At 41.3% G+C, this 20,544-nt stretch overlaps 2 protein-coding genes across 9 annotated transcripts in view; one reads left to right on the forward strand and one right to left on the reverse strand.

Annotated features, from left to right (window-relative positions):
* RCBTB2 (RCC1 and BTB domain containing protein 2) overlaps positions 1–13,013 on the forward strand; it is a 37,369-nt gene extending 24,356 nt beyond the window's left edge. For all 5 annotated transcript variants that reach the window (XM_030882285.3, XM_030882289.3, XM_060288117.2 and 2 more), the window contains 5 exons: positions 1,842–2,032; positions 2,548–2,674; positions 3,647–3,786; positions 8,073–8,203; positions 11,756–13,013. In XM_030882285.3, coding sequence (XP_030738145.1) covers positions 1,842–2,032; positions 2,548–2,674; positions 3,647–3,786; positions 8,073–8,203; positions 11,756–11,896 — 730 coding nt within the window. In that variant the 3' untranslated portion in view covers positions 11,897–13,013. The remainder of the gene's footprint in view (positions 1–1,841; positions 2,033–2,547; positions 2,675–3,646; positions 3,787–8,072; positions 8,204–11,755) is intronic.
* A 2,275-nt stretch (positions 13,014–15,288) lies between these two features.
* RB1 (RB transcriptional corepressor 1) overlaps positions 15,289–20,544 on the reverse strand; it is a 134,990-nt gene continuing 129,734 nt past the window's right edge. Inside the window, exons 27-28 of one of the 4 annotated variants that reach the window (XM_070044083.1) lie at positions 16,563–16,780; positions 15,289–15,576 (exon numbers count right to left, since the gene is read on the reverse strand). In XM_070044083.1, coding sequence (XP_069900184.1) covers positions 16,605–16,780 — 176 coding nt within the window. In that variant the 3' untranslated portion in view covers positions 15,289–15,576; positions 16,563–16,604. Of the gene's footprint in view, positions 15,577–16,452; positions 16,781–17,447; positions 19,853–20,544 lie in introns of those variants that run through there. The other 3 variants (XM_030882280.2, XM_060288116.2, XM_030882282.3) reach the window with 3 other exon arrangements.

The following is a 20,544-nucleotide window of genomic DNA, read 5'->3' on the forward strand; positions in this document are numbered from 1 at the left end:
TTCCGTTGAGGTGACACCAAACCTATTTATTATGAACATATAGTAATTTTTTCCATTAAGAATGGCTACAAAATAAAGTGTGAAATATGCCAGACATCCTGACAGTAAAGGTTAGCTCAGTTTATAGTCATTGTCTGTTGCATGTATGACTGGAAAATCTGAACTTCCACATTTGCTTCTTGGTGTGAATCAGATGTAAGGACAGATGACCTCAGGCAAAGGCAGGGCGCCTTGGCTGATGGTCGAGTCCCAAGCTGAGACCTGAAGCTTCCCTCTAAACCTTCTCCATTCTCGGTTGCTCTAGCAGCTGCTGCAGTCAGCCAAGCCTCAGCCCCACCCCTGACTTCCCGCATGGCACTGGCTGCTCCAGGTAAATGCCCCAAGGCCAATCTCAGGGAGGGCCAGCTTTCCCAGCTTTTCTGCGTCCTTAACCCCTGTGCTGTGGAAGCAGTGTCCCACCTCCTCTAATGAATGGCAAAGGCTGTTCCCCTCTCCCGGAGGCTAATGGTAAACATTTCAGAAGTGAATGTGGGAATGAAGTTATTTTGATTTCCTGATGTTGAGTAGTTTAGCATAGAAGGACACAATTGTGTTCCAATCAGTTACATTTTTCATGGAACGTTATCAGGGAAAAGAGAGGCTGTCATTGTAAGTGGTCTCCCAAAGTGTGAAAGAACATTCCTGACCAAGGACTTTGTGCATAATGACATTGAGGGGCAGTGAGTACATCTGTTGATTGGAACAGAGAGTGTGTGGGCAAAGGTGATTTGAGAGAACGCTGGACATAGATGGAAGGCAAATTAGCGAATGCCTTAAGGTCATGTGTCTGGATTTTTGTCTTATGGGAAGTCAACGAAGGTTTGAATGTAGTGATGAGAATGGTGTTTCAAGAGGATCATTAACCTGCCAGCATTGTGCGATTTAGGTCGGAGGCAGGGAGACCGAAGAGTTGTGTTGGTCCGGGTATGGGTGCTTGATGAGGGTGTGGCAAATGGGAGGCGCTACAAAGAAAGAATTGCTGTTATTCGTCAAGCGGATGTTCTGAAGAAAGAGATACATGAGGAGGGAGAAGTAAAAGATGACCCTGAAGTTCTGAGCCTAAGTCAGTGAGGATGCTGGTACCATTGCCCGAGACAGAATCAAGATGGTACTTCACTTGGGGAAATAGTTTATTTTCTTTAATTCTGTATGGTGGCTTAGTCTGAGAGAAAATAATTATTTTCAACTCAACAAAACAGTGGTTTCCACTAGGAAGTGTTCTGAGAACTACCTGCCTATCAATCGTGAACTTACTGAAATAGGGTCTAACATGTGGTTGATCCCAGAAAACTGCTCTCTTGGGTTCCGGATGATATAGTCCGGTGAGTCAGAACCACTGCACTTACTGTTTGCAGTGTGAGTTGGGGTGACCCACAGCAGGCTTCATTTAACCCTAAAATTGGTAAAGTTTTGATGAAAATATTTATTGACCCTGGGTTGAGATGGCCCAAATCTTTCTGATCTGCTTTAGTAAGTAATGTTTTAAGAAAACAATTAAATCACTTTTTTTTTTCGTCTTTGTTTTTGGTCTCTGCTCTCTTGGATTGTATTAATACTTGAATTTCAGAACAGGATGGTACATATTTTTCTGGGCCTACTGGCTAGACGTGGTAACAAGCAGACCTTCCATAAGTGCCACTGAGGCATAGCTTACATATAAATAACTGTTGGGTGCCTGACAGTTGAGACGCTTAGGTGTCTTAAGTCTTGTTTTTGTTTTTACTCAGACCTAAGGGAAGAAAAAGTCACCCTGTTTCTTCTCCTGTTTACCATGTTTACTTGGTGTGTGTTTGTGGACCTAGAATTACAGAGATTGCGGCCTGCCACTCTACCCACACGTCTGCAGCCAAGACGCAGGGAGGGCACGTGTACATGTGGGGCCAGTGCCGGGGCCAGTCGGTGACCCTGCCTCACCTCACCCACTTCTCCTCCACCGACGACGTGTTCGCCTGCTTCGCCACGCCCGCCGTCACCTGGCGCCTCCTGTCCGTGGGTGAGCTGATTGCTGTCCATCGGGGTGGTGGCCTGAAAGCTAGAACGAGAACTTCTGGTGTTTTCATTTTTTGATAGTGAGGACTTTGTTCAGGGCAGTATCGGGCAATTTATTTCCCTCTAATGAGCTCCTGTGAAAGGGAACTCATTGGATCGATTCATTTTTCTCAAAAGTATTAGAAATCAGTATCTCATACTAAATTAAAAGTCCTTTGGATTGCTTTCTGATGGGATTGGGAAACTATAGCTTTTATTTTTAGCTGGTATATTTACTCAGACTTTCAAAAATTTTATTTAGTGTGGTGGTTTGGGACTGTAGTTGTTTTGCCAGATTTATAAGCAGATGTGTCTGAGGTTCTTATCCTTAATGATTGCAGCAGCGGCAATCTGTATTTAGGAAAACAGCGCATAGCTCAGTGGGGCAGTTATTTGGGGAACTGGTGTTTTCGTGTCAGCAGAGCCGTGCTGGGCCTGCATCCTCCTTAGAAAGCGCTGGTGTCGCCCCCCGCCCCCCAGAACCTGACGGCCACCTCACCGTGGCTGAGTCCCTGAAGAGAGAATTTGACAATCCCAGCACCGCAGACCTGAGATTTCTGGTGGATGGAAAGTACATTTATGCGCATAAAGTCCTTCTCAAAATTAGGTAAGGAATCATTTATTCCAAGAATTGAAATAAATATGTTTGTTGTTTTCTAGTTCCAAGGAACTATGTTAGGCACGTCTGTGATTCTGAAAAAAGGTAAGGCTCTTTTTGCTCTATGAGCGTGCTGTGCAGTGGGGTAAACACATTATACGTGGCATTTCTTCTGTATTCTCTGTTTTCTTTTTTTTAATATACATCTTTATTGGAGTGTAATTGCTTTACAATGGTGTGTTAGTTTCTGCTGTACAACGAAGTGAATCAGCTATATGTATACGTGGTTCTGGAGGCTAGAAATTCAAGATCAGGGTTGTTCATAGAATGAGTTCTTTCTGAGAGCTCTGAAGAAGAATCTGTTGCATGCCTCTGTCCCAGCTTCTGGTGGTTTGCTGGTAGTCTTTGGCAGCCCTTGGCTTGTGGCAACGTAACTCCAGTCTTCACACGGCATTCTCCCTGTGTCCAAATCCCCCCTTTTGTAAGGATACCAGTCAGATTGGATTAGGGTCCACCCTAATGACCTCCTTTTAACTCAATTACCTCTGTAAAGGTCCTTTCTCCAAATACTGTTACAGTGCGGTTAGGACTCCAGCCTATGAATTTTGGGGATACAATTCAACTCATAACACGAGGAGAAGAAACAAAATTACTCAGAGTTTATGAAAATAAACCTACCTGATTTCTATAAGTGCTGCTCCGCGGACGTGGTGTGGGAGGGCCCCTGGGAGTTCGTGGCCGCAGAGGCAGCCGCCCCGCAGCAGGTTAGCATTTGTAGCCTCGTCGAATAAACGACTGCGGACTTCCGGCCGGCAGGGGAAGCGAGGGGCCCAGGCAAGGACACGAAGTTGCGTGGTGCTGTGTTTTTCCTTTCTCCGTGTTAGTTGTTTCCTCTTTAACCGCCACGAGCACACACTCCTCAGGAAGGTCATGGGCTCTTGCGCAGAAGCCAGGACGTGATATGCTTCTTTCTTCCTTCAGGTGTGAGCACTTTCGCTCTTCGTTGGAAGACAGTGAGGATGATATTGTAGAAATGAGTGAATTTTCATATCCTGTTTACCGAGCCTTCCTGGAGTACCTGTACACAGACAGCATCAGCCTGTCCCCCGAGGAGGCTGTAGGTAATTGCCACCAGACTTGACCAAGAGATTGGCAGAAAGGTGCTTCGTGTAGAGCCTAAAAGGAAGTGGCTGTGAGGGTAATCACAGAAGCAGTTCTCCTTTTGTGCGTTGAACCCAAATGCTTTTCCCTTGTTCCCACTTCACACAAAGGTTGACTGGATGGATAAAATGAGATATGGATGAATTATGAAACCATCAGCACTGTGGGACAGGTGCCATTCTTCCTGAATTACTAGATACTGTACACGACTTTTTAGCTCCCACACAGCTGCTGCCTTCAAGATATTTACATTATAAAAATGATAAAATGCATGTAACAGACAGCCCTGCTGGTCTCCGTAACTGTGACTGTCCCTTCGGGACGGCCCACTGTGATCTGGTGCATCACTGCACCTCAGGGTTACTGACGGCAGGAAAGCAGCACAGGGCGTCCAGCGGGCACAAGGTGAAAACATACTAAATTTCAGTTTACAGCTGTCAGCTATGTTGTTGGCCCATGGGACAGAAGAATTAAGGAGTTACTTCTGTAAGGAACTGAAGAAAGAGTTCAGCTCTCAAATCTTTCAATTAAATATTCATTTTACACGTATAAATCCAGTAACACTTTTTACCAGATCAGCATTTAATTTTCCTCAGGTAAACAAAAGTCTGATTTCTTAAGTTTTATAGTTTTCCTTCCTTTCTCCCACACTACCTGAGCGCCCGAGGCCCACTATGTGCTGTGCTCCCCTCTGCATCTATGAATGAGACAGACCGACGCCCTGCTCCTGTGGAGCTGCTGCTGGGAGGAGGGAGGCCAGCCCTAAACAAAGAAATAAAAGCAGTCAGTTGGGAGGTCAGGGAAGGCCTCTGTGAGGACATGTGCTGAGCAGAGAGCTGGGGGAAGCATGCAAACGCCCAGGTGAAGAGTGTTCTAAACAAGGGAGACAGCAGGTGCAAGGGTCTGAGACAAGAACACAGGTAGCACATGGAGGAGGGGGGAGGGGGAGGGGAGGAGGAAGAGTGGGGAGGGGGAAGGCCCGAGTGGTTTGGAGGGAGAGAATGAGACCGGCAGTCGGAGGAATTGAGGCCAGGCAGCTGGATCTGGGCAAGACCAGGTACAACCTTGGAGGCCACCGTGAAGGGCTCGAGTTTTATTCTTGGCGTGATGGACAGCCTTGGAAGGTTTTGAGCACGAGGGTTGCGTTATTTAGGATTTGCTTTAGCAGTAAAATGAAAAAAGGAAGTGGCTTAAACAAGACAGTTTCTCTCTCTCTGTCACACAGGGATACAGTGCAAGGCATCCTTACATGTGGCCCCTGCACTCATGTCCAAGACCACATGTGCATTACAGGCAGCAGGATGGAGGAAGGGACAGTGACAAGGGACAAAGGGCAAATCCCAGTGTTGGTTAAGGAAGTCCCACTTCTTTTAAACCATGGACCAGAGATAACCAAGGCCTTAACTCAGCTGCACAGGAAGTTGGGGGAGGTGGTTATTTCTAGATGGTCATGGCTCAGCCACGTAGTCTACGATTTTGGAAGAAAGGGAGAATGGGTTTCTGCACATATGAAGGGAGAGGCACCAGCAGCTTATACTCCAGGGGTGAGAGGATTTGTTTTTAAAAGATCAGTAACTGTAATGGTTGAGGTTTAAGATGGTGGTGCCCTGGGTTAGGGTGGTCTAGCAGTGGAGGTGTTGAAAGAGATCCGATTCTGAATATATCTTAAATAGGGAGCTGACAGGATTTGTTGGTGGATGGGATGTGGGTTTTGAGGGCAAAAGAGAGAAGGATGATTGCTCTGAGGTATTTGGCTTGAGTGTGGAGAGCACCAGGTTTTGCTCTTGAGTTTGAAAAATCAAAGGAGTTTGAGCTGCTTTTCAGATGTCTGCGTGGCAGGTTTTTTTTTATGGGCCCGCCCCTAACATTTGCAGGGCCCTGGGTAAGAGTCTAAATGGAGGCCTGTGCACCATTTGTCTAAAAATTTAAAGTTATATGTCAAGCTAAAAAATTTCAGATAAAATTTGTTCAATCCTCATACCTTGAAAAATATACCTTATCAAGAACTGAAAGGCCAGGTAGGAGTTTCAGCTGGAATTTAGAGTTGTAGGACTCGTGGAGTTCTGTGCTGGGACACAGTGGCACAGGAAGGACAGGCCTCTGGCCTCCAGCTCAGGACCTGCCCTCTTTCTTTACCCACCACCGGTTACATCCTGCATCCCAGGGGTGTGTGGGCACCCAGCCTGCATGTCCGTGCTCCAGTCCACCCCCCCGGCCACCCCTGGGCGCTGGGGGCCTGCACGTGGTCTGCAGGGGAGGAAATACCGACATATGTGGCTTCAGGGCTGATTATTCAGGGAACCCCAGGGTCCCAGGAGCACAAAGTGTGGTCTAGGAGTGGGCACTTGGCTCCTTGGCCAGCCTGTGGAGAGGGGGGTGCCTAGAACGGGTGCAGAGCTGGGCCCCCTGGAGTGGAGGCTCAGGGCAGTACCTGTGAGTACACGCATATGGGAGTCTGATGGCTCGGAGTGTGTGGGGCTGTTGATGTGAATTTGGGAGTTGTTGAGAACTGACCAGAAACAATCGGGCCATTCACGACTCTCAAGATTTCAAAAGATTTCAGAGGGCCGTAGGCCTTTCTTCTATAATTTTGATAATATTTGTCATGTTATAGTGAAAGCAAGTTTCTACCAAACTTAGTAGAAATTTCTACCAAATTCTACCACATGTACAAAACTTATTAGCAGATATAAAAACAGTTAATGTTGTAAGGTTGATGAAATCCTGGCTCTCTGTCCTTTGGGCCCTCTATGAAGTACCTTCCGTGAAAGGTTATTGTAAAGTAACCTTTACGTGAAGTAAACGTGACAATATTCTAGAATCAGGATTCAGCTAGCCTTTGGATCAGGTGGCAACCAGGACTGAATTAGACCCAGCGAATGTACCACTCCAAGGGTGCAGTAGGACTGCTGAGCCCATGGTGCTTGAACCCCAATCACACAGGGGCCAAAAGCACCCTCACAGTATCTCTATCCAAGCCACATAACCTGAGTGCCACTCATTTCACCAGTGACGAAGTGTTTGTAGCATTCTTTATGCTAATTAACACGTCCTCTAATGAAGATTTAGGTAGCCATAACTGAAGCCCCTGACAAGGGCCTTTCAAATGCAAACTGACCAACCATTCTTTTTTTTTTTTTTTTTTTTTTTTTTGCGGTACGCGGGCCTCTCACTGTTGTGGCCTCTCCCGTTGGGGAGCACAGGCTCCGGACGTGTAGGCTCAGCAGCCATGGCTCACGGGCCCAGCCGCTCCGTGGCATGTGGGATCTTCCCAGACCGGGGCACGAACCCGTGTCCCCTGCATCGGCAGGTGGACTCTCAACCACTGCGCCACCAGGGAAGCCCTTGGCCAACCATTCTTGATTGGAGTGCTTCATAGTATCCCTTGGGGTAGATTAAAATTAACTTAACCATCTAAATCACTCTATGTTGAGTTATTGGAAAGCAGATGACAGATAATATAACAGGAATCATCAGTTTTTACAGATGGTATTTAAAACTGAGGGGCTGGAGTTCATTTAGGGAAATAAGTGAAATAAGAGTCTGAATATTGAACTCTGGGGCATTCAGATATGTGGAAGTCAGGAAAAATGGTCCAGCCAGGAGACTGAAGAGTAACTAATGAAGGAAGGCATTTCAAGAAGGGGAGCATCCTTAACCCCATCAAATTCTGTGTAAATGTTGAGTAAGATGAAATCAGAGGAGAGCCCCTTGGATTTGGCACCATGGGAGCCATTAGTGACAATCACAGGTGTGGTGTCAGGGAGCAGAGGGGTTGGGCTTCTGCTTAAGGTGAGGATAGGAGGTGAGAGAACAGAGGCAGAAAACAGAGACCTCTCTCCCCAGGAGGCTCGCTCAGGAGAGGAACAGAGAAATGGGGCAGGGTCGCAGGAGGCCTGAAAGGCATTTCTTTTCTTTTTGAAGAAGATGGGCACTATTACAGCACGTGTGAATGCTGCTGGAGAAGATGTTGATAATTCAGGGGGAGGGCTAACTAGAGCATTTCTAAGGAAAAGACTAGGGCCATTTTCACTTGCTCCTGTTTTTCCATAGCTGCTTGTTTGTGTATTGCACTCGCTCAGTGCAGCTGCGTTCTCAGGTAGAGCCACATGCTCAGAGTAAGCCCAAGTCTCTGTTTCCACAGCCCTTCACTGAGGATTATATTCAAAATCATCTCTGACAGGCTGAGTGAGTTTAAATCAGGGTGCTTGAGATCACTCCCCTAAGAAACATCTCTTTCCACCAGGATTGCTAGATTTGGCTACATTTTATAGAGAAAATCGTTTGAAAAAACTCTGCCAACAAACTATCAAGCAAGGAATCTGTGAGGAGAATGCCATCGCGCTGCTCTCGGCCGCCGTGAAGTATGACGCTCAGGTAAGAAGAGCATCCTTTTTCAAGGAGCTCACCTTCTGGAAGAAATGGTTAGCTGTCTACTTCATGCCTTAAACTAAAAGAAAGTCTAAGTAAATTAAAGATCTGAGGTATACAAATAAAGTACCAGAAAAAATATAAGGGAATGTTTATATAAAGTTAGGGTGGACCTCAAGGGCAGAAACCATAAAAGAAAGGATTGATCTGATCTCGAAAAAACAAAAATGTTTATACACAAAAAAATAAACAGAAAAAACCAAAGTGAGTGATACTCTGGGGAAAATATTTGTAATATCACGAAGCAAGTTCACCATAGTTAAATACATAATTCTTAAAAAAAAACAAAAAGAAAACATGAGCAGTTTGATGGAAGAAAATGGACCAAATGGATTTATGAACAAATGAAAAATATAAATGAAAATAAGGTATAATTTTTCAAGTGTCAAACCAGGGAGTCTATTTTTAGAAATCGTATAGGCTCAGGATAATGGGTGTTCTAAACTGCTGAGGAGAATGCAAATTCGTATAATCAGTCTGGGGGTCTGTTTGGTAAAATCTGTGTTAAAAGCTTTAAAAATGTAATTCTTTAAGGAATTCAGTTATAGAAACTTATCTTAAGGAAGTAACCATGGATTCAGACAAAGTTTTATCTTCAAAGATGTTTCCTGCAGTGTTGTTTATAATTTTTAAAAATTGGAAAAAGTCAGTGTGAACAGGAAAGGATTGTTTAAACTAAAAAATGTTAATACTATTCAACATATATCATTGACTGAAGAACTGTGCTCCTATTTTTTAATAAGTATATTTATTTTTATTTTTTAAATAAAAATAGTAAAAAAAAATTTTTTAAGTATAAATAGCTGAATTTAAAAAGACCAAAATTTATTATCTACATAGGAAAAAAGACTGAAAAATACAGTCAGTGGTTATCTTTGAATGGTGGGATTGTGGATGATTTTTATTTCCTTATCTTTGCTTGTTTTTCCTGAAGTTTCTGCAGTGACCATGTATTGTTTTGATAATAAAGAAAGGAAAGAAAACTTGTCTTAGAGTTAAATCTTTAGGAAACAGGCCATACTTTTTGGAGTCGATTTCCTTAAGGATATCCTTTCCTTTGGTCAGAAAACAGGGACATTTTAGTCGTGGGCAGAAAAAAGGTTATAACTTCTTTTCTGCTTATATAAGTAATAGTGTGCTTATTAAAGAAAATTTGTAAAATACAAAAAGTAGGAGGAAGGAAATGACTCCTCAACCAGAGGACACTAACATTTTCATACAGCTCCTTCTGATTTTTTCCTAGGTTATGTATTGCGTTGGCCCAAAAGTTTGTTTGGGTTTTTCTGTAACATCCTATGGAAAAACCAGAACGAACCTTTTGGCCAACCTAATATATATTTCTAAATACTAGATTTTTTCACTTAACATTTAAAAAAATCTTACCCACCTTGAAGCATTGACATTGACAAGCATAGTGAATGTTTGTCTTTCATCAAGGTAATAATACTTTGTGCACTTACAATAGGCAGAAGGCTTCATGGCCAGACAATAACTGTGCTTTTTCACGAGTTTGTTAAAGTCATGCTGATAATACTGGACTCTGGTGGGCTGCCTCAGATGATGAGATTGTGGGCATATAGTGTTTCCATCTGAACTAGAATTAATGTCCAAGACTTTTTCATATTCCCTGTTTATGTGAATTATTTGTATGGTTACCATTCAGCCCTGTTTTCTAGAAAGCACGCTCCCTGAGCAAATGGCAAGGACTTTGTTTTGCTCACAACCATATCCCTAGTGCCTAGGATAGTGCCTGACACATAGTATGTGCTCATTAAATATTTGTTTAATGAATGTCCAACTTTGCCTGTAGAGGCACTGTATTTTACTACAGGCTGTCTGTGTGTGGTACCCTGAATTAGTGTAATAGACCACAAGTAAAATAGACTCAATGTATACTTAATATAAAAGTTTTTATAAATAAAGAACAGTATATTTGAGTTGATTAGTATTGTTACTTGCTGACTCTAATAAGCAAGAAATGGACCTTTTCAGCAAATTATCCCTCATGCTTGACTACACTTAATACGTAATTAATACACACCAGGGATTATTTGAAGCACAGTTCATATCTCGTTTAGTTCTCAAAAGAACCTTGTTAAGAATATATGTATTATTATTATTTGTTCCAGTTTACAAATGAGGAAGCTGAATCTCAGAGAGATTAAGTAAATTCTTAGTAAGCTAATAATTGTAAAGCTGGAATGCAATCCAGTATTGGACAGATTTCAAAACCACACATTTTACTACAATTCTCTATTGCCCCCATATTTTAAAATCAGCAATGTTTATTCATTGATTCAACAAATATTCCCTGAGTGCCCATTAAGTGCCTGGCGTGGTTCTAGACACTAAGGGTACATGAAGTGAACAAAACAGACCAAAATCTCTGCCCTCCTGGAACTTTCTGGTGAGGGCAATAGATGACGAATACAATACATGGTCTGTTAGGTGGTGATAAGTGATATAAAAAAGTAAGTTAGAGAAGGGCAGTGGGGCAGTGGGGGGCAGGCTGAGATTAAAGCTGAAGTTTTCAGTCGTGGTCTGGGACGGAAGGAAGGTCTCACTTAGAAGGAGACTCGAGCAAAGACGTTAAGGAGCATGGCAGGAGCTGCGTCAGGAGGGCAGCAGAGCCCCGGGTCTGAGGCATATCAGAGTCTCCGCAGGCTGGCCTGACTTCAGCTCTCATTTCTCTCAGACCAAAAAAGTGTCCAGCCACCTTATTTCTGATCTCAGGTTTGAAGATCTAATCAAGAGAATCCCTACAGTACTGTTTTTTGGCCTGGTGTACATTACAGTAAGCCAGAAATCACCACTCTGTGGAGTTTCTCTTAGCAGAAAGTCGTGATTTCTTCAAAGCATTTTCCCACTTCAGATTATTGAAGCTATGTGTGATCTGATGAAATCTAATCATCCCAGCCTTTATCTTCTTGTAAAGGAGAAAGAGCAGTGGCCCGTTAATGACTGCAGAGAAGCATTTCCCAAGATGACTGTTTTATGGCTTAAGCTTTTCTCACAAACTCCTTACAGGTAAAACTACTTAAGCCCCTAGAAGAATATAAAAGAGGAGTGTTGGGCTCAACATAAAGAAAATCTTTTAAACAATTTACTCAGTGCATTCATGCAATAAATAAATATTTATTAAACAGACAAACGAGGAATGTCGTACTCTGCATAAATATTGAAAGTGGAATGAACAAAACATCTAGGCGCCTATCTGGGAAGAAAAAGTCTCATTTTCTGCATTGGTTAGTGTGGAGGCACTTGAATGCTCTACTCTGTTATTTAAATTTTTGCAAGCATAGATTCATATTAGCTATATAGCTTTACAGCTGTCCTTTAGGCATTGCTGTCCCATTGCCTTCTGCTGGCCGTCAAACCCTTTTTCCTTGCCTGTGTGTTTTAGGAGTTTTTGTGCTACGTTGCATTGCATTGGGATATGTGAATTTGTTAGAACAAATTTGTTCGTTTTATTTGTTAAATTTCTGTTGTCATTCCTAGGATTTAGAAGAATTCTGCTTCAGGTTTTGCATAAACCATTTGACTGTAGTAACACAGACGTCAGGCTTTGCAGAAATGGACCATGATCTCTTGAAGAACTTTATCAGCAAAGCAAGCAGAGTTGGAGCCTTTAAAAATTAATCCTCACCTGCAGGAAAGAATTTTTAGCATTTCCATTTTCCCTGCAAAAGCCAGAGAATAATTTCTCTTTAATAGTATTTATGATGAGCTACATTTGGCTGAATACTTAATGTTCTGTCAAAAGAAGGATGGTGGTCAGTCTTCCCCACCTTTTGAAATCCACAATCTAGAGAGAAGGCATTAAATGCTCTCTGATCAGATGGGACTAAGCTCAAGGGAATAAAGTTGAAATGTCTTACTATACTTACCGTTTCCTCTTTCGAGTCACTTAAGTTGGAGACTTTTGGTAGGTACATGGGTCTAAGTATATGCTATTCTGGCCAGATTTCCATATTCAACAGGCTGATACCACATAGATAGCTTGACAAGGAATGCTGTCACTACCACACCTGCAGCATTCAGCACAGTGTCTTGCATAGAGTAAGGCACTCAGCTTATACAAATATTAATTATGCCCCGAGAACAGCTTTATTTGTGGGATACTGGATGAAGGAATAACTTTCACAAAACAAATTTAAAACGTCTGAGGCTCATATTCTTCTGTACATCGTTCTAAGAAATAGTGGCTAATTTAGAGCGTTAATTGGAATTCACAAAAGGCCTTAGCAATTAAATTGTCAAAGACCCAAGGGCTAATTTTAATTCTGTCTTTACTCTGAGTCATTAATTCCTCACACGGGGTTATCGAATAAGAAGTGTACTATCTTTGAATGAATGTTGTTTCTGGGCTCATTTGCCTTACATAATTGCACAATGTCCTTTACTTCTGTGTTAAGAGAGATTTGCCTCTGTAAGTAGAAATGATTTTGTTTTTCTTGTAGTTGACTTTTATGTCACTATAAAACAGGTCTTTTAACTTGGCACAGTGTAATTATAAAGTACTAGCCGAAAAGGAACTACGCTTACATTTCATGGACAGCACTAGTAAGAAAGAGATGAATTTATACTGTTTAGATCAAGTTACCCAACTACAAATGAGAAAATGGAACAGGATGTAGGATGTAGAGTCTCCTAACATGTACTTTCACAATATGATACTATGTAGGGAAACAAACCTCTTTTGGAAACCTTGTTCTGATGCTGAACCGTTTGATAATAAAGTGCTTATTTGCAGATAATAGAACAAATGTGTGTGTGTTTTCATTCTTCAGAAGCAGCAAGATTCTGTCAACCTTATGTCTCTTAGATGTACACAAATCCATTTGATATAAGCTTATTTTTTAAAGCAGTTACTCAGATAAGGCATCATAGCGAAGCCTACCCTAAAACGCAAATGGCTTCTAAACAACTAATTCTAATCAACTGTTCGTATGATTGCCCACGTTCTTTATTGGTGAGGTCACTTTTGAATCCTTAGTTTCTTTTTGTTTATCTGTTTTTGCAGACCTTGTCTGATAGAGGCAGAGGAGTCTCGATGCCTCCAGTTCTAAATCAGAATCCCATTTTTGGAACTGTGTAGTATTTGTTATTTTATTGGGTTGGCCAAAAAGTTCGTTCTGGTTTTTTTCCGTAAGATGTTACAGCCTTACACCATTTGTCTGTAGTTTTAGTAGGTTAGCTGTTCTCTCCAGCAAAGAAACATTGAGGCCTGGGTATTACCAGTTGCCATCAGTTCTCACAGTCAGACGTCCACAGGCTTCATTTCCGACTCGTTCTCCTCAGCCCACTATGCTCACTGTCACTGACCAAAAAGCCTTTATATTTTACAGAGTCTTCCCAAACCTCCTCTTCCTCTTTCTTGCCCTTTTCTGACAGGGTCTTCTGAATTCAATGCCTTTTTCTTTTATGAACTCATTTCATGGAAATACTGGACCACCCAAAGGGAACAGGTAAGTTTATTTAGGGATGAAAAATGGATTACCCTCCACGAGACTCCCCAGCGGGTCACTGCTCTGCCAGAGTGCACGTTAGTAAGAAGGGGTGGGTGGAGTTTTATCTAGATTTCCTCTAAGCTTGTTATGTGTAGGCTGCACTGCTCTGTATCTCCGTGCTGCTTATCTCTGGGCACAACAGAATAATCTATGAAACTTTTACAAAATATAGATTCCAGGATTCTAACTCAGTATGTTTACGAAGCTCCCCAAGTAATTTTGATGTTTAGCCAAGGATGAGAATCATTGGTTTAGCTCTTAAGACCTGGGATGCCAAACAATAAGGAAGGGCTGATTTTAGACCAGTTGGAGATGACAGATGAGTCCCGTGGTTACATCTCTCTGAAAAAACATGCTTTCTCTCTGGTCTTTGAGGATAGGCTGGCCATCAGTGCTCCTATATGAAGGATAATATCACTTTATTTCCTTCATTTCTTTCTAACAGATGAGTGTTTGTAGAGCTCAGAAACCCTAAGTTTAGTCAGGGATATGTGGGAGGGAAGGTCCATTTTCATAATGACACTACATCAGAAGTCAGTGGATCCGTTAAGTTCATCTTACATTTTCCATCCTTAAGTTTTGTTTCCTCTCTGCTCACACAAGAAATTCAATGTTTTAGTGCTTCCAATATAATTTCACCCAAACTTACACAGAGAGAGGTTTAGGTTTTACAGGAATAAAGCAGCATCCTCATCTGCTGAGAGTGGTTTGTGAAGATACCATTCAGTGCTTTTTAAAAAGGGTTAAATGTTTTCATCTGAGACCTGAAGAAACTGCCAGTCATTCTAGACCATAACCTGGTGAGTGTTAGACACAGAATTCTTGACCAGTGATGATGAAAAAGAGGCAATTACAAACTACATAGTCTTATCTATCTTATGAGTCCTCCCTGTGCTATTACCACAACAAACAGGTTGGGAGAACTGTAAAGAGAAAGGAAAAACCATACCGTACTGTCATTTTTAATTCAGTCTTTGCCAAAGCATAAAAACATAAACCATAATGACTTTCTCTCACTAAATTCAGTTAAAATCATAACATTTTCTGTTTAGAAAGTAACTGATACTGGTCTGTGGAATAAATTTAACTTTCACAGTAAATTGTCATCATACGTCAATACTAGACTGTAAGTATAGTTCCAAGATAATGGACACAAAAAAGTATTTCTAAGAATAGATGACTATTCCAGCTTCTTATTAAAAGAGTTGTTTTAATTCCTTTCAGACATTATACAGTGTTACTATATTTCTATTTAAGACCCCATACTTGTGGAAATTTGCTATGTCTAGAGGCAAGGTTTCAGGTTGTCCTGTAAAACATTTATTTAGTCCAAAGGAAAATTCTACCGAATAAATCCTTGCCAATGCCATGTACGCTGTCTGGCCCAAAAATGAGGAACAAAAATATGCTTCTACGGGCAAGTTTCTAGGAAATCATCCGGACGGTCATAGAACTGATACTCCCCGCCGCCCACCATTTGTACCAGAAAACTGTAATGAATAAAGTAAATACTGAATTTGAACTTGTCCCTTTCATTATAAAGACCTTTAATTACTGGAACACTAAATTAATCTCCAGAAGTGATCAGTTTTCTATCATCCAGACTAAAAATTATTAATGTTACAAAGGCTGCTTGATTTTTCCCTGACCTAAGAGACTGCATTTCATGGAAGATCCGCATCCAACGTAAATACAGTCCCAGTACTGAGGTATACCTGCTGCTTTTCCTGCTGGAACTTCCTTATTTGCCTTTCTTCCTTCAGGGACAAACATGCTGCTGTTCCAGAAGGAGGGACTTTTACTGTCCACCTGTTTTTGAGAAATCATATTACTTCAGCTCAAGATTATCCCTTGGTACCAGACGGGCTTCTTCATTTTTTTTGGAGTTTAGTATGATTGTATGGTACATATACTACGTAATATATGTATGTGATAATAATATATATATAATATATAATATATATAATATTATAATAATATATGTACATATATATATATACATCTACTAAGCAAGGCCTAGGTTAGATCCCCCAAATCAATGCATTAATGGTGAAACAAGACTCTTCCCACTAAGTGGGATAAAGCCTCTCAAAAGCTCCATGCCAGGTTAGATGTTTTTGATGCCATGTGACTTTTGGCACCAAACACACAGAACCACTTGGTTTTGAAAGCTTTTTGGATTTCAGAACTGCAGATGAAGGACTGCAGACATATATATATGTGAAGGATGCTTGGAAGGAAAGGCCTTTATAAACTCTGTGTTAGATGAAAAGAGATACTTGCCCCCCTGCCCCAACTCCTTTTGTTAAAACTCTCCATCTTACTACGACATCTTATGTTTCCTCAGACACACCCGATGCACACCCACCTCTGAGCACTGGCTTCTTCCTCTCTGTGTTCTGTTCTACCCCCTCTGGTGCCTGGCTCACTCCCTCACCCTCTGCAACACTTGGCTCAAATAGCACCTCGGCAAGTCTTGCCCTGACCACTGTCCTTTAAGTGTTAAAACTCCTCTCCCTACCGGTACTCCCTGCTCTCCCCCCGGCACGTCTTTCTCCACAGAACTTATTACAATCACATATACTATATTCCTCGTTTATTTATTCATTTGCTCTCTTTTCCCGAAACTAGAATTAGAATGTAAGTTCCACAGAGAGGGGGAATCTTAATTTTATTTACTTGTTGTATCACATTTTAGAATGTGCCTGAAATACAGTAGGTACTCAATACATGGCATTTTCAAAGAGAAAGAGAATATCGTTTCTACATACTTGGAAAACATACAGAAAACATACCTTTTTTCCCCCCTACATACGGGCTTCTTCTAGATGCTACAACTATAGTAGTAGGTAAGGCCAGCCAGGTTGATGCCGGGGTGGGTAAACAGGCAATAGGCAACCCAAGTAAGGCAGTTTCTGACGGTGATGAATGCTGTTACACTTTTGAAGGAGAGTGGCACAGTACAGAGGAAGGATTTTAGCTTGGGTGTCAAGGAAGGCCTCTGAGCTGAGCCCTGAAAGACAAGAGGAAACCAGCTAAGCAAAATCCTGGGGGAGGAGCACGCTGGACAGAAGGAACAGCAAATGTAAAAGCCTGAGGTAGGGATGGGCTTGGTGTCATAAGAGAAGAAGGCCAGTGGGGGTAAAGCACAGTGAGCAGGGAGAAAGTAGCCCGAGAACAGGACGGAGAAGAAGGTAGGGGCCGCTTCCCAGGCCGCGATCAGGAGTCTGAATACTTCAAGGAGAGGAGCAAAGTGAATCAATTTATATTTTAAAGGGGTCTTTAAGGAGTAGAAAGGTAAAGAGGAAAGAGAGGGAAGTGGAGACCAGTTAGAAGTCTTTAACAGTGGTCCAGACAACAGCTAATAGAAGACTCAGGATTTTATCTTGAGCAAGTAAGTGTTTAATAACATGGGAAAAGACTAGGGTAGAAAAGGGTGTTTTTGTTTGATTTTGGTTTATATTTTGAGAAGCTGGGTGGGGAGGAGGGGTAGGAATCAGCGGTTCTGTTGGCTGTGAGAGCTCTGACCTCCATGAAGAGGTCAGGCTGGAGAAATAAATCTGGGATTCATCAGCATATAAAGCCCATTCTTAAAGGCTAAGAACGGATGAGATACTAGGAGAGAATTTAGATACCGAAGAGAACGTTAGTGCACTTAATACAAAGACCACATCAGACCATTAAGACTCTTAACAACTAATTTATTTAAAAATAGACAAACTATTGTTAATCGTAGAAAATAGTAACAGCGATTTTAAATGTACAGTTTTAACCAATACAAAAAGCAATAAAGCAATATCTGAAGCCTTATTTAAGAAATCTCAATACATGATCTCTGAAGTTCCTTAAGTTCTGACACTAATTCTAACATGAACTTATTAGCAAAAGACTCAGAAATGTGGTAAGCCCTTGACCTAAAAACTAACTGATTTGTTTGATATTCATGCAAAAATGAATGAGGAAATGAGATAAAGCTTTCTAGTGCCTTTGCTATCAAGATAACTGTCAAAAAAATAAGTTTGCAACTGAACTGAGCACAAAATAAAGTTTTGTTTTCTAACAAATAAGACCAGGTTTCTTTTTAAAAAGAACTCTGAGTTTAGACAAAGTAATTTTCCTAAAAGCTAGTAGATGCTACCTTAAATACCACCTATTTTAAATTATACCATCTCTAAATAAGTTAATCACACAAGATATTTAAATACACCTTTAGGTGTTGGAGGGGGGAGCGCCTCTTTTCTAATGCAGCTGTTTCAAATTGAAGCTTTTGCACAAAATCAGAGAGCAACATTAATGCCTAACCCAAAGACCTTTCGTTACCTGCATTTTGGATGAGAAATGATGCGGCTTTGAAAATGCCAGTGTTAGACCATGCTGAATTAAGAAAAAAAAAAGGACAACTGCTAGTTCAAAAGATACATGGAAGATATGTACCATTCCAGAACAAACACACCCTCTTCCCGCATTCAGGAGGGCAGAGTAATTGCTGAGATGTAATTATATAACTCTCTAAGAAAAAAATTAAGGCTCCTATAGTTAACAGTCTGTTTGTGGAGTAAAATTATTTTGTATCTTGATGCTTCGGGACCCAGAAACGTTAGAAAGTGCACTTGGGATATACTGTATTAGGGTCCTCTGCAGCAAAGCTCTAGCTGAACACTTTATTTTCCAAGCACTAGATGGGTACTTCATGAATTCAGTGATCTGAACGGTATAAAAACCAAGAGTACTATTAATAACTCTTTACTTTAAAATATGAGTTGGAGGAAGAAAAGAATAAATTTTTACAAGTCCTGAGGTATGAAATCTGTATCAGTAGTATGACAGTATCTCATATGTTTATACTTTGCTTTCTGTTTGTATTTAAAAACTAATATTTATAAAACAAACACACAGTACATCCATTTAGTTTCCATGAGTAAACTAAAATCTAATGTGTAAAAATTAGTAATTTTTCCCTAGTTTCTAATATATGTTTTAGCACAAGAGCTCAGGATCATTTGGGCGAATGGGGGCAGTCAGCCAAATTGCATTTGGAAGACAAGACACATTTTCTAAGGGTGTTCATGTTAAGTTAAAAAAAATAAATATAAATTAATAAAAATAAGAGCAAACATCACATACATGCCACAAGAGAAGACAAAGTACTCAGATAGGCACAGGTTGTGAGGACTCTCACTCCCAGGGGATCCTGCCACCATTTGTAAAGCAGAGCAATTATAAGTAAAACCCCTACATACGAACGAGTTCCATTCAGAGCGTGCTTCATAAGACCAATTTGTAAGTCCAGCGAAGTTAGCCTAGGTACCCAACTAACACAATCGGCTATATAGTACTGTACTGTAATAGCTTTATAATACTTTTCACACAAATAATACATAAAAAACCAACAAACACAAAAAATAAAGAAAACATTTTTAATCTTACAGTACAGTACCTTGAAAAGTACAGTAGTACAGTACAACAGCTGGCACACAGGGGCTGGCATCGCCTGAAGAGGCAAGAAGAGTTACTGACTGGAAGAGAGAAAGGAGGTGGGAGATGGTAGAGCTGAAGGATCGTCAGCAATAGGAGACGGAAGGCAAGCTGCAATTTCACTCACGCCTGACATTAATGGCACAGGTTCTGGTTCCTTGCTGGATTCAATTGTTCACATCTTTGAAAGTTCGTATCTTGAAGGTTCGTATGTAGGGGACTTACTGTATTTTGGAAATGGAAACATCTGCTACAGCTTTTTAAATGGCAGGACTGGCACAGGATTTTCAATCTTGAACAATAACAATGCATGTTCTAGTGACTACAATGTTGCAAGTGGCTTAGGAATCCCCTGCACAAATACTCAACTGTGCTATCCACAAAAAGAGCTGAAGGTATGTATTAAATGTGGCCGTAAACAGAACCTGGGAGAGTTCTACAGTCAGATCTGTGGGAGACAATGAAGCCGGAGATGTACAGGGTGCCCACCAAGGTCGTGAGGTCCTCACTTTTCTTCCCTGTTTGAGGTATCCGTGCTATCATTCATTTTCTGCTTTTGCATTCGTGTTCGAGTAGATGCTAAAACAAGGATGAAGAAATGTTAACAGCACTGACGGTGCTGGGTAAGCTGGTAAAGGGCTGCCACATATGTTATGCTTACGCCAAACTGATGGAGCCCAGGGCCTCGCAAAAGCAGTGGTTTCGTTTTTTAAATCATACATCCCCATCAGCAAATTTTTTTCCAAACAGTACCACTAAATGTATGTATGTATGTATGCATATGTGTCTAAATTATAAGACACACACACCCCAAACATTAAAATAGATGAGATAAAGACAAATATTCTAATAGTCTCTCTATGTACCCCCAAAAGGTGGTCTTACACACACCCAAGTGTGCCCAACTTTGTAGGCCACTGTTCTAGAGATGATATGGTTAAGTTTGGAACCTGAGCAAAACAGAATTCTGGGCTGGTCTGCTGAAGTGAGTGTTACTCTTCATGAAGCCAGGAATTCCCTTGTGTTTGGAGACACGCTGCAAGTACTGCAAACACATCAGCTCACAGCTCATTTAATTTGGACATGGACATTTAAAAATACATTATTAATTACAACACAAAAACAGAATGCTTCTCTTAAATAATTTAAAAAATCTTAACTTGATTTTAGAGGTGGGCAAAGGCTCTTCATAAAGAAGCACAAAACACTCACGCTTGGTAAAGAAAGGAGTGACTCAGTCTCCCCTTCTGGCCCTTCCACTCTGAGCAATCTAGCACTGTGTAATGATCTTCTTCTGAATAC

This window comes from Globicephala melas, chromosome 18, assembly GCF_963455315.2.
Source record: "Globicephala melas chromosome 18, mGloMel1.2, whole genome shotgun sequence".
Taxonomy (NCBI): Eukaryota; Metazoa; Chordata; class Mammalia; order Artiodactyla; family Delphinidae; genus Globicephala; species Globicephala melas.